At 38.7% G+C, this 14184-nt stretch overlaps 1 protein-coding gene across 3 annotated transcripts in view; it reads right to left on the minus strand.

The window, feature by feature from the left end:
- Nucleotides 1-14184, minus strand: part of LOC120534491 (NACHT, LRR and PYD domains-containing protein 3-like) — a 135129-nt gene that overhangs the window by 28506 nt on the left and 92439 nt on the right. For 2 of the 3 annotated variants that reach the window (XM_039762090.1, XM_039762092.1), the window contains one exon: nucleotides 11817-11990. In XM_039762090.1, the coding sequence (XP_039618024.1) occupies nucleotides 11817-11990 (174 nt within the window). Of the gene's footprint in view, nucleotides 1-11115; nucleotides 11201-11816; nucleotides 11991-14184 lie in introns of those variants that run through there. The other variant, XM_039762093.1, reaches the window with a different exon arrangement.

Consider the following 14184-nt stretch of genomic DNA (forward strand, 5'->3'; position numbering starts at 1 on the left):
CGTCTCCACATTTCTAGCAAATTCAGCTACACCCAATTCATGTCTGCCGTGTGGACTCCCATAGACTCCATCTACTTATTTGTCAGTGAGTTCAAGCAGTTCTGACACCATTTAATATCTTCAATTTCACAGGTAAAGCTAAGTTTTTATAAAAAGAATACCACCACACATCGGGTGCGAGTTCAGCGGACTCATTCGATTTTTTTTTTTTCAATACCAATTATACACATTCAAGAAAAGACCCCGCCCCCCCGGGCTTCATGGGTAATGCAGTTATTAAACTAGAAATTCAGGACATATTATTATAGCAGCTTTAAAATCAGTGTTAACTGTTTTTTTTAATAATGACTGTGCAAAATTAACAACAGAAAGAGTAAAATGTCTCTCAGTCCTGATGTTAAAAGCTGAGTTAAGTTGTGAAGTCAAGTTCAATATTAATTTTCACCCATTTATGTATGAAAGGCTTTGAGCAGAAGTCTGTCATTTTTTTCCCATCGTCTCTGCAACTTTTGAGGGATTGCCCAGTTATTACCCAGTTGAGGAATATGTATCACTCCATAATGTATGTGAATTATACAAAGTATGTAAATACTCATCTGGATAATGCATAACAATACAGAATAAAGAAACTGTCAACTTAACACAGTAGTGCAGTACCTGACGCATCACAGACTGGGTAAACCTAAGTTTAACTATACCTTGTATAGTAATAAATAAATAAATAATAAGAGGGGATTTAAATCTCAGAGTACATTTTGTGCTGTATACACTTCAGGAAGTTAAAGTAGTGTTTTTATTTAACATTCAGGGAATTAGAATGTGTCAGTGTTATATTTTTTATTTGGTGTAGTGTAGTGAAGGTTGCTGAGGGTTGTGTTGGTGTTACTGGTGTTCCCAGAAGGAGGTGTTTCATCTCGCAGGGCACCCTGGATGTCATCGAGAGGAGTCGCAGTGCACAGCTCAATGGCAACTCTGGTCTGTACCGGGAACTGAGAAGCTTGGCTGTGAGGGCTCTGAGGGCAGATAAAGATTGTTAGAGGAATCTGTGAGCAAGTGACACACCATCTGTGGTCTAGCGATCCACGTCCTGGATACAGAGGAATCGAAGCATTAAGCACATCTAAATCTCTTCCTCGGAGAGTCGCAGTCATGGGAAGCTGATGGAATGGTCCTTAAGGATGACACTGCAGTTGTGACCTGCTGGGCTGGCTACTTTGAGCAGTTGTTCAAAGCTGATCCTAGGACGTTGGATATCTCTGGGTCCACGGTTCTTGAGGCTGATCCTCCAATTAGCTGTGAACCACCCAATCTCACTGAGATTGCACAGGTGGTGAACCAGCTCTTGGGGGAAGGCTTGCAAGGATCTGTGTTATCCGGGGTGAACTTCTCCATGCTGGTGGTAAGGCTGTCCTCCTGGCATTGCAAGCAATCTTTGCTTCCATTTGGAAGACTGGCATCATCCCAACTGAATGGAAAAAGGGGACTTGTCGTTCCTATCTGGAAAGGGAAGGGTGATCGCCTGGATTACAGCAACTACAGCTACAACACTGCTCTCGGTGCCGGGTAAGGTCCTTGCTAGGGTCGTCCTCAATAGGATCCGTAATCACTTGCTCACCTACCAGCGACCGGAACAGTCTTGGTTTTACACCTAAGAAGTCTTCTATCGATTGCATCCTGGCACTGAGGGTTCTCATGGAGCCCAACACAAATATTGGCAGAATTTCTTTGCAGTCTTTGTCGATTTTCGCAAAGTGTTCGACTCAGTTGATCGAGCTGCCCTGTGGGACATCCTGAGGGTTTGCGGGATCCCCTCGAGGTTGCTGGATATCATGGCCGGCCTGTACACTGGTACTGTGAGTGCTGTGCAGAGTGGAAGCAGAACCTCTGCGTTTTTCCCAGTTGATTCTGGGGTTCGTCAGGGATGTGTTCTTCCTCCTACTCTGTTCAGTGCTTGTATGGACTGGGTGTTGGGTCAGGTCATGGGGTCCAGTGGCTGTGGGGCATCTATTAGTGAAGAAAGATTCATGGATCTTGACTTTGCTGACGATGCTCCTGATCTTCGGGAAATCAATGGAGGCACTGATCGGGGCACTTAAGAGACTGAGCGAGGAGTCTGAGTGTCTGGGCTTGCGAGTGTCCTGGATAAAAACCAAGATCCAGGCCTTTAATGACCTCTTGGGCACAGCCATCAGCAGTGTGTCTGTTTGTGGAGAGAGTGTTGACTTTGTTGACAGGTTTACTTACCTTGGCAGTGACATTCATGTCTCTGCTGACTCTTCCTATGAAGTCAGTAGATGGATTGGGAGAGCATGGGTGGTCATGAGGTCGCTGGAAAGGGGTGTGTGGCACTCCCGATATCTATGCAAAAGGACGAAGGTCCAAGTCGTTAGAGTCTTGGTGCTTCCTGTCTTGCTATACGGTTGCAAGATATGGACGCTATCGAGTGACCTGAGATGAAGACTGGACTCCTTTGGAACTGTGACTCTCCGGAAAATCCTTGGGTACCGCTGGTTTGACTTTGTGTTGCTCATGGAGTCCTGAATGAGACACATTACCTGCATTGTGAGGGAGTGTCAGTTACAGCACTATGGCCATGTGGCGTTTTTCCCCGAGGGTAATCCGGCTCATAAGGTCCTCATTGTTGGGGACCCGAGTGGCTGGACCAGGCCAAGGGGTTGCCCATGTAACACCAGGCTGTGGCAGATAGAGGGTCATTTCCGGAGGGTGGGACTGGACCGCATGTTTGTCTGGGGGGTTGCTAACCTTGATCCCGAGTTATTTCGTTGTGTAGTGGGTGCGGCAAAGCACTATACCAGTGCATGCTCCCCAGCTTGACTTGATTGTGTATTGTAGTATTAGAGTCTAACACAAAATGGAATACAAGCAACACTGAAAAATGTAACAATATACACAGAGTTCATTTGACACTCTGTAGGACAGGACCAAATTTTATCTGAGAAAGTGTTAAATTTAACATTTAAAGAGTACTGTGTAACATTACCTACTGTACTAAGTCCATTAAACTTGCTAATGAGGTGCTCTAAGCTATGAAGCTTTGTTCCCTTTTTTTCCCTTTGTTCCAGTTCCTGGAATTCAACTGAAACTGCACTTATCCTTCATCTTGATCCGCTGCTGTTTTGCAGCTCTGAGGCAAATTGCAATTGCACAAGTCCCAAAGTCAGTCTTGTTACTGAAAATACGTACTAAGACCAGATTGGTATGGGATCACTCCAGCCAAGCCACACTGCAACTGGCACTCTATGATCATGAGCAAGTCACTTCACCTGACTTTTCTCCAAATGGGGAAACAAAAAATGTAAATGTATCTTAATTGTTGTATGTTGCCATGGTTAAAGGCATCAGGTGAGTAACAATAATTACCTACGTAGATCTGCATGTGGGTATTCCGTAAAGCGCACTTAGCCGAGGATGAGTTAGCTCCATGAGCGGCAAGTGTTTCATGTTAACTCAGGATGGGGCTTCAGCAATCCTCAATTATGCTCACTCTCGTGAGAGATTGTCAATAAATTCAGCAGGGCTTAAAAATCACGGAGGCAGGTGCTGTATCTGTAGATTGATTACCTGTGACTGTAAGCGTGAAACTGTTGCAATGTATGGTGATGTATTATGGGACAACTTTAATTAAATATTAATGGTATTATTCTCATTTAGAAAACAGAAACATTAGTTTGTGAATGTCAAACTTCAAAAAACTTAAAACTAGTTTTGAAAAATCATATTTATCATCAATTGAAAATTATATACAAGAACATACTTCAGAATTCCTAGAATATATATTTATACACAAACATATATTGCACATTTAGCAATCAAAGGAATCTATTGCTTCTGTCACTGGTGCAATACCAAAATTTCACTCCTGATGATTAAATCGCCTGCAATCAGAATGCCTAATTGAATAATACGACAGGCCCTACACACCAATGTCATTAAAAAGAACTGACCTGTGCACTGATGCAATGAATACTTTGTATTTTACATATTCAGTCCCTAAGTAGCTTGGTGGTGCTATTATTTACACATACAGTAAGTGCCGTCTATTGAGCCTATTAAGTCTGTGAAGCTTAAGCAGCATTATAGTGTCACTGATACAGCTTTAGATAAATACATTTTTCATTGTTTCTCCAAAAAAAAGTCAAATTGATGCAAACAGCTTGCAGTTTTCACAGTATTCAAGCAATCCCAAGAGGTCTGTGCTGTCTTTTAACTATATGTTAGGGATAATCCAAACTTCCTGATTCATTGGGTTTTCAAGAATTAGTCACGCCATGCATGATCCCACAGGGCAATACAAAATAAACAGACTTTACAGTCATTGATTTCATCACAAATGACAGTGCGCTTTTCTTTGAATCATTCATTGTTCTGATGGTATAAATGCTGTCAGTATACTTTTAAAAATCAAGATGATAGAGTGATTCCATAGACCATTGCCATGAGGGATCTATTTTGGTTCCCAAAAGACCTATCCACATGAAGGTTCTAGGAAGAACCTTTATTTATTTAGATCCATAACAGACTTCACATTGTAAATAGCCATAAATAGATAGAGATTTGTGAAATACCAGTGGGCCATGCCGGCAGTAATATACATACCATTCAGATTAGGTAATCCACCTGAAGCTAAGCGTGTTTGGGCTTGGCCAGTACCTGGATGAGAGACCATGTAGGAAAAGCTTGGGTTGCTAATGGCAGAGCAATTGGTAAGTCCAATGGGGAGCACTTACCCTGTGGTCTGTGTGTGGATCCCAATGTCTCAGTGATGTGGACACTGTGCTGCAAAAATGGTGCCATCTTTCGGCTGAGACATAAAACCAAGGTCCTGATTTTCTCTGGTCATATAAGATCCCTGGGCATCCTTTGTAAACAGCAGGATGTATCCTGATGTCTTTGCTAAATTGCCCATCATGGTCTGGTCATTCTGGCCTCCTAATCATCCCCCATTTCTAACTGGCTTACCATCTCTCTCACATCTTCATCATCTAATAACTAATGTGCGGTGAGTGTACTGACACAAAAATGACTGCTGTCACATCAACCAAGGGGAATGCTGTACATTGGTGGTGTTTGAAGTCCATCCATCCATCCATTATCCAACCCGCTATATCCTAACTACAGGGTCACGGGGGTCTGCTGGAGCCAATCCCAGCCAACAAAGGGCGCAAGGCAGAAAACAAACCTCAGGCAGGGCACCAGCCAACCGCAGGGTGTTTAAAAAGTGATTCCCATTTTCTATGTAATGTACTTTGAGGGTTCTGAAAAGTGCCACATAAATGCAATATCTTCCTCGTGATTTTATAAGGACTGTTGCTGCATACAATAACACAGGCTAAGTCCAAGTTTTCTAAATCTGTTAGTGTCCTGCTAGGTAGCCTACCATACATTAAAGATTTTTTTTTCTAAATGCACATAATTGTCGACTTATGACCACATTTGGTTCTGACACACCGATCGTAAGTCGATCTGAACTGGACTGCTATGTGTATTTAAACATACAGACAACGTGAAAAAAGTTTACTTGAGGTTTTTGCCGATTTATTAAAAATAAAAAAATTGTCATTATGGGGTGTTGCGAATAGAATTCTGAGGAAAAAAATGAATTTAATCCATTTTGGAATGCTCATTTTCACTCTTTATAATTTTGTTCTTGGGGTCTAGTAATATAACTTAACAAGTAAAATATTAACTGCTTCTACACCTGCTTGGCTGCATCGGACCAAATAGTTAATTGAATCAGTCACTATTATTACTGTTTCCATGTTTAGACTAATCGTTATGTTTTATTTTTCAGGTGCAGTGTGATATGTGCAGTCACTGGGCACATTTTGAATGTGCAAAATATAATGAAAAAATTGAAATAGCATATGTTTGTAAAAAATGTATAGATAAATAAGTATTGTTCTTTGGTCTTTGTTGTTGGAATGTTTTATTGTTCATTAATGTATGTAAATTAAAGCCTTTCTATTCTTCCTATGATGTGCTATTGTTTTATTTGAAATGCCCTCAAATAAGGTGCTTTATGGACCTTAAAAGTTTCACCTAATATGTTCAATAGAAAATATTACACATACTTTATAATGATGTATGTAATATAGTTGTTCTTTATTTTGTTATACTATACTGTATATAATGTGTCAGCTTTGCAGTATATTTCAGTCCTTGGAAACGTGTTACTGATGTACTCATATGCATTATGAAGGTAGGATGTTTAGTTAGTGTTATTTACCCCATCAAGATGATCTACCCATGTGTATAATAAAGGTAGGATGTTTCTCTAGGTAGCACCAATCAATAGATATATCTGTCGAAATAAACTACGGTAGCATACTTCGATAAAGTAGGACAAATCGTCAGAACACCGGCAGTTGACCAGTAGAAATAACCGTCAGTGAGAAATTAAAGTTGATCGCTCAGAGGGTGGTGGAAACTTAAAGTCGACGGTCTCTTAGTGATTCAGCTGAACACGGAAAGCGCTAAAGCACCCATATAAACGGCGAAGATGACTTCAACACTTAACGTAAGTTCTATCTGCTCTCTGCCCATCGAGGGCAAGTTTATATGTTGTGTCTCCTGCAGCATGTACAGTTCAGGTTTTCCGGCCAACAGTGTAGACAGCTTCACCTGCCAAAAGTGTTTAGTTCATTTAAAGTTGGTCGGGAAATTATGTGAATTGGAGGAACGCGTTAGAAATTTGATAGCGATTAGACAAACCAAAAATTGGATTGACTCAGTTTGTTTAGACAATTCGGCTACTTCTGATTCGGCTTTAGTCTCTCCAGGTCCCACTGTAGTCAGTGCGCGACCAAAGTCAACAGCACCAATTCAGCCACAGGGCGAGTGGGTAACAGTAAGACGGGGGTGTAAAAATCCCAGGTCACCAATTCGGACCCAAAACAGATTCTCAGCTCTCCAGCGCCTGTGGAAACTGAGAATAATAAAGTGCTCATAATTGGCGATTCCATAGTGCGGAATGTTAGAATTCCAAACTATGTTAAACCAGCAGTTAATGTTAAGTGCCTTGCAGGGGCTAAGATTTATGGCATAAAGGCCGCATTGGACCGTGTCACCAACGATGAAGTATCTACCTTATTGCTGCATGTCGGCACTAATGATATTTATTTACAGCAATCTGAGGTATTAAAGCGGAACTTCATCTCTCTATGCACCAAAGCTAAAACAAAATGTCGGAATTTAATTGTATCTGGTCCCTTACCAAGATTATATAGAGGGATGTGATTTATAGCAGATTGCATTCCTTTCACTGCTGGCTAGAAACCTGGTGTGCAAATAAAAGCATAGCATTTGTGAACAATTGGGATGATTTTTGGGAAAGGCCTGGATTTTTCAGAAGAGATGGTCTTCATCCTAACTGGAGGGGATCTTATGTATTATCCCAAAATATGGCAGCAAAACTGCCTGGTTGACTGATTAGAGCACCATCCAGGCCGCAGTCATGTGATCTTAAATCACAGGCTGTTGTTTATCCCACCTGTTATTTTCCTGAAGCTGTTACCCATAATCCCTGTTGTGGGGCATCCAGTAAATTTAGTCTTGATACAAACCATAAATTAATTGATAACCAAAAATAAGGTGTATAATTAGACCAAGGGATAAAACCAGACACTCCACCAGGGGCATCTGTAATAGAAATTTAATTCAAATTAAAACAAAAATATATCAGCAGTTCAGAAAGAACCATGCAGTTTTAAATGCTGTTTATTGAACATTGCTCTCTTGGCACTAAAGCTGTTTTGGTAAATGATATATATTAAGTACAAAATCTGATCTGTGTCTTCTTACTGAAACCTGGCTTAGTAAATGTGACACTGTTCCCTAGCTGAGGCGTCACCAGATGGATACTCGTTCCTTCATAAGTCTAGAGATTCTGGTCGAGGAGGAGGCCTTGGAATAATTCATTGTAACAAAATGCAAATCACTCCTAAAAATTTAGGCAACTTTACATCCTTTGAGGCATTCATTTTAAATATTAAAACAGATTCCAACACAATTATAGTGCTAGTCTACAGACCACCAGGGCCATATTCATTGTTCATGACTGAATTTAGCAACCTTCTGTCTGATTTGGCTATAAATTATGATCACGTAGTTCTGATGGGGATTTTAATGTACACATTGATGTGGAAACTGACACTTTTAGCAAATGTTTTACTTATTTGTTAAATTCAGTAGGATTTTGTCAGATTGTCAAAGGTCCAACTCATAATCATAACCATACATTAGATTTAATTATAACTTACAAAGTTGAAATTCAAAATTTAAATATTACTCCATTAAATGTAGTTATTTCCGATCACTTCTTAATTACATTTGATTTAGTTCTGCCCATGCCAAGCCGCACTCACAGATTAAAACAAAGACAGTGCGACATCTAGATTGTAATTCTGCTTCAAAATTTATAGATACCTTGAGTAAGTCGAGTGTAATTGTGGAAAACCATTTAGATCAGTTAACATCAAATGTAAACGTGGAAAACAATTTAGATCAGCTAATATCACATTATAATGTGACCTTGAGAGATGCTCTGGACACAGTGGCTCCCTAAAACAAAAGTGATCAAAGCACATAGAAACTCTCCCTGGTTTAATGAAAACACTCGAGCTCTTAAATTAGAGTGTGAAAACTGGAGCAGATGGAGAACAACAAAGCTACATGTCTTTCAAATTGCATGGACAGAGAGTGTTAATAAATATAAAAAGCCCTCTTTAAAGCTCGCTCAGAATACTATTCTACATTAATAGATAGCAATAATAAAAATCCTAGGGTACTTTTAGAGCAGTGGCTAAATTAACAAATGGGAATTCAGATCAACAGTGCAAAATACCAACAGATATTAGCAGTACAGACTTTATGAACTTCTTCAATGAGAAAATTAAAAATATAAGATCCCAGATCTCAGCATCACAGTACAAACCAAATACTAGCTTAGCAGACCCTGCTCACATTGCATTCAGCACTTTAATAATTTTAATCCTGTAACTGAGCAGGAAGTCTTAACTTTAATTACTAAAATGAAGCCCACTACTTGTTCCCTAGATCCAGTGCCAACAAAACTAGTAAAAGTGCAATGGATGTTCTTGCAGCCTATTCTAACATTATCAATAGTTCATTACTGCATGGCACGTACCTGATGCACTAAAAGTGTCAGTCATTAAACCTTTACTTAAAAAGTCAGACCTAGACCCACACATACTAAATAACTATAGGCCTATTTCAAATTTACCATTTCTCTCTAAAATACTAGAAAAGTAGTCGCCAGTCAGCTTCAGTCACACCTTACGCATTACAATTTATTTGAGAAATTCCAGTCTGGCTTTCGCACTGGTCATAGTACACTATACACTAACACGGGTTGTAAATGACATTCTGATATCCTCTGATGAAGGAAATTCCACTGTAATTATGTTGTTGGACTTAAGTGCAGCATTTGACACCATTGACCATTCTATTTTACTGCACAGGCTAGAAAATGTTGGGCTTACAGGCCCGTGCTCGCTTGGTTCAGTTCTTATTTATCAAATCGATTCCAATATGTACAGAAATGTGCAGACAGTACTCCATCATTATACACAGAAGTTCAATATGGTGTCCCGCAGGGCTCAGTACTGGGACCTTTACTGTTTTCACTTTACATGCTTCCACTGGGATCTCTCATTAGGAAACATAATGTTAATTTTCACTGTATGCAGATGACACCCAGTTATACCTTTCATTTAAATCAAATGAAGTTTCTCCGATGTTGTCTTTAATTAGTTGTGTTAGTGAATTAAAGGAATGGATGAATGAGAACTACTTGTCTTTAAATACAGATAAAACAGAGATGTCAATTGTTGGAGGGAATGACGCTGATCACAGCAATATTTTGTCATCATTTAACTCAGTTGGAATCCCAATTAATTTTACTGAATCAGCCCGCAATCTAGGAGTTATCTTTGACTCTAGCATGTCATTTAAAGCACATATTACAAAGTGTCCAAAACATGTTTTTCCATCTTAAAAATGTTAGGAAATTAAGGCGCTTTCTAAATAAACAGGATTGTGAGAAATTAATTCATGCATTTATCTCTAGTAGGATTGACTACTGCAATGCGGTGTTCACTGGCTGTTCAAACTGTTCTCTATACAGCCTCCAGTTAATCCAAAATGCGCTGCAAGAATTATTACAAGAACAAGAAAATATGAACACATAACCCAGTTCTTAAATCTTTACACTGGCTCCCAGTTAAGTTTAGGGCAGATTTCAAAATCCTCCTTTTAACATATAAAGCATTAAATGGCCAAGGTCCGCTTACTTGTCTGAACTTATCATGACTTACAAACCTGAGCACATTAAGATCTCAAGATGCCGGTCTACTTATGATTCCAAGGATTAATAAAATAACAGTGGGAGGTCGAGCTTTTAGTTACAGGGCCCCTAAACTGTGGAATGGTCTTCCTGCTTCCATAAGAGATGCCCCTTCGGTCTCAGCCTTTAAATCCCGGCTGAAGACTCACTACTTCAGTTTAGCATATCCTGACTAGAGCTGCTAATTAACTGTACATACTGCATCTCTGTTGTTAGTCATTAGCACTAAACATAAGTAACATGATAATTATATTTGAATACTAACCCTCACCTATTCTGTTTCTTTCTCGGTACCCAAATGTGGCATTGGTGCCACGCCCACCTGCCAAGTTGTTTGCCTGCCTATGGTAAAGTCATCCCTGATGGAGGATCACAGGAATCATGGGAAAGAGGGTCCTTTCATGGAGCACTATTTCAGCCGTGGCATGGCCAAATGGGGAGCAGCTAGATGGATGAGGTCTCCAGGACTCTAAAAATATCCAAACCTAATTATGTCATCATCTACTGTTAAACCGTACTTCTAAAATTTTTATTATTATGCTGTATTAAGGAATTGTTCTGTTCTGTGTGTATTGTATTGTATTGACCCCCTCCTTTTGACACCCACTGCACGCCCAACCTACCTGGAAAGGGGTTTCTCTTTAAACTGCCTTTCCCAAGGTTTCTCCCATTTTTCCCTACTAACTCAGGTCATAATATTTAGCTTGAACAATTTACCTTAATAAATCCCAATTGTCTTGCATATGTGTTCCCAGAATAATCCTAGACACTCTATTGATGATCTGGGGGTTGGGGTATCCTGCCAAGCATCAAGTGCTACAAGAAAATGACACACAATAAATAATTTAGAGATTTGTGGGATTGGAGACCATCGTGAAGCAATGGGTCCTGATGCACTGCTGAACGGTTAAATCTGCTGTACTACTGCCGGGACCAATGGCAGGAGAGATGGGCTGAGAGTAAGTAGCAGGCGTTGCATCCAATTCAGTCCACCTTGTTTAAATATCAATCAAACTCATACTTGGATGTTCACTATTTGTCTATAGTCACTCTGGTCTGTTCTTCTGCCCACACTAACCATGTTTATGCTTTTCTTTCTGTTTAAGTTACTTTAAACAAATGTTAATGAGGAGATCACAGGAGTGTGAGGGGGAAAAGCAATAATTTAGGATGGTGACAAGAACAAGGACAAGAATGAGTGGGACAAGAAATTGAACAAAACACTAGACAATGAAGATGTCAGGGAAGGAGCTTGGGGTTAATACACCATTGTTATGAATTTAATTATTAAAGTGAAAATTTCTTGTGTGCCTGTCCACATGTGACACTGCAGTCCTGATTAAATGTAGTGCTTGTATTGTGGGTGTAGAACAGTCAAATAAATTCATCAATCACAAACACACACATTCACATGCACTTCTTGTTTACTCACCACAGCTTCTCTATTTTGCAGTTTTCACTCCTCAACCCCTCACACAGCTGAGCCACTCCTGAGTCCCCCAGTTTATTGTTGGACAGCCCCAGTTCAGTCAGCCGTGAATGTGGAGAAGAAAGGACTGAGGAGAGATCTGAGCAGCATGTGGAGGTGAGACCACACTGAGACATGCTGTGAACATAAACAGAGAGACATATAAACAAACAAACAAACAGACAGAAGACAGACAGACAGAGCAAAAAAAGCAAACTAAACAAAATTCCTGTCTATTGTCACAGAGACTGAGTCCTCTTTGAATGCTCTGACAATGATATTCATCCCTAGTTAAACACTGACCACAGCAAATGAAAAAACATCTTGGGATTTTAATAAAAAAAAACTTAAAGAGAAGTAAAAAGGATCAGAAAAACAAAATGGACTTGAGCTACTGGAGTCTTCTCCATAGCAAGACACATTGAGAGGAGTATTTTAATAAGGCAACACTGGGATTGTATGAAGAAGAAGATGAGAAGAACATACAGGGACAGACACCTTGTGGTGTGAAGACGTGACACACACAGGGATCTAATGGCTGTCTCTGTTTCTTTAATTTTATCTATCTATCAATCTATCTATCTATCTATTTATTTATTTAACTCTTCTTCAGTTGTTCTTATTTTTTATCCATATAGTTTCAGTTGATAGCCTTATAAAACCAGAATTGAGGAGGACATTAGCTCAGCAGATGTGAGTTTTGTATTCCATTAAATGTGCTTCTCTATTTTATCCCATTCCTGTTTATCATGTCTGCACACAGCCTGTTGGTCAGAAATGTCAATAAGAATTTGATAGAACTTTTGATGGGACAACATGAAGAGCAACTGTCACCTATCTGATAACAATGAAGAACTTCATTTAATAAAGAAAGGACCATCAATGCCATAAATTGATCTTGTCACCTCAGTCCAGGAACATGCAAGAAGGGTGGCTGCTGTGGCCCAATCCCCCACCTCTTTCCCATTATTGAATCAAATGCCCATTTCTTCCGTTAGGAATGCATCCCTCCTTTTCGTTGCAGGAAATTTGGAAAAAGCAGCAAGAAGTAATTGGCTTTACAGGCCACAGTTTACAGTTACAAATATGAAAATAAAATCTGGTCTTTAACAGGAACTTCATTATAAAAGGACACATTATTATTATTATTATTATTATTATTATTATTATTATTATTATTATTATTATTTTAAATAAATGTATTACAAGCAGAATTCCTGGCACAGATGAAAAAGATGATGAATTTCAATTGAGAAAATAGTCCACACTGTAATTATTGTTATTCCCTTTAGCTTAAAATAAAATAAAATATGCTGTGAATGAAAAAAACAATCATTTAACTAAAACTAAAATAAATATAAAAGTGTCTGTAAACTGGAACTGAAGGAAAATGAGAAAAAAAAGTTAAACAATTTTTTTTTATTTGAATTTTGCTTTTCACCACACTAGTCTTCCTGACACAATGACCCTCTCTATTTGTCATTCACAGCCAGAATTTTCACTTTCAGCTCAAATCTATGTTGAAGATCTCCTATACCGACGAGTTGTAAGGAATTATACAGGTAATGATACTTCTTTATTTGGAATACATACACTTAATGTGTATTCCATGTCTACAATGATCTGTGTAAAGTACAATGAAATAAAAAAAGTTCAGGCAAGAAATGTGGAACTTTTAAATTATGGTATAATAATAATGACATAGCATTGATGTGAATGTGTGAAGATTTAAGTCCAAATATAAAACAAACAATTTCACAAAAGGTATAAGAAAAAAGTGTGCTTTTATTCTAGAATAAAACCAAACAAAAATAAATCTTTTAAATGAGATGTTGCTGTCAAAGACTGTGAAGTTCAAATATCATTTGTTACGATATAAAGATGTTTGCATAAATCAACATTATATCTATGTAGGTGGCTCAATGGTAGTGCTGCTGCCTTGTAATAAGGACATCATGGATTCTCACCCGGTGTCGTCCCTGTGTGGACAGCTAAGTATATTAGACACAGACTGCTCAATTAATCAGAACTCAGCTGGACTGATTTGATGCAGGTTCAATTCCCCAGTGGGAAGAAAGCTTTTTTTTTAACCACAAAATGTAAAATTTTATAAGAAAAAAGGATATATCAAAACTTTTTTCCCAATCATAAAAGTATGTTAAATTAGTAAAAAAATTGGTATGTACTGTCAGTCAATCAAAGCATGTCATTTTCATGTTTTATTCTTTTAAGAAATTAAGCCTGGATTTAAATTACATGTGAGATATTTTTTAGTTTTTAATTTCAAAAAGTCTCTGGGATGCTCTTTTTAAAATATAATTTTTAAAAACTG

The sequence above is a fragment of the Polypterus senegalus genome, chromosome 8, assembly GCF_016835505.1.
Source record: "Polypterus senegalus isolate Bchr_013 chromosome 8, ASM1683550v1, whole genome shotgun sequence".
Taxonomy (NCBI): Eukaryota; Metazoa; Chordata; class Cladistia; order Polypteriformes; family Polypteridae; genus Polypterus; species Polypterus senegalus.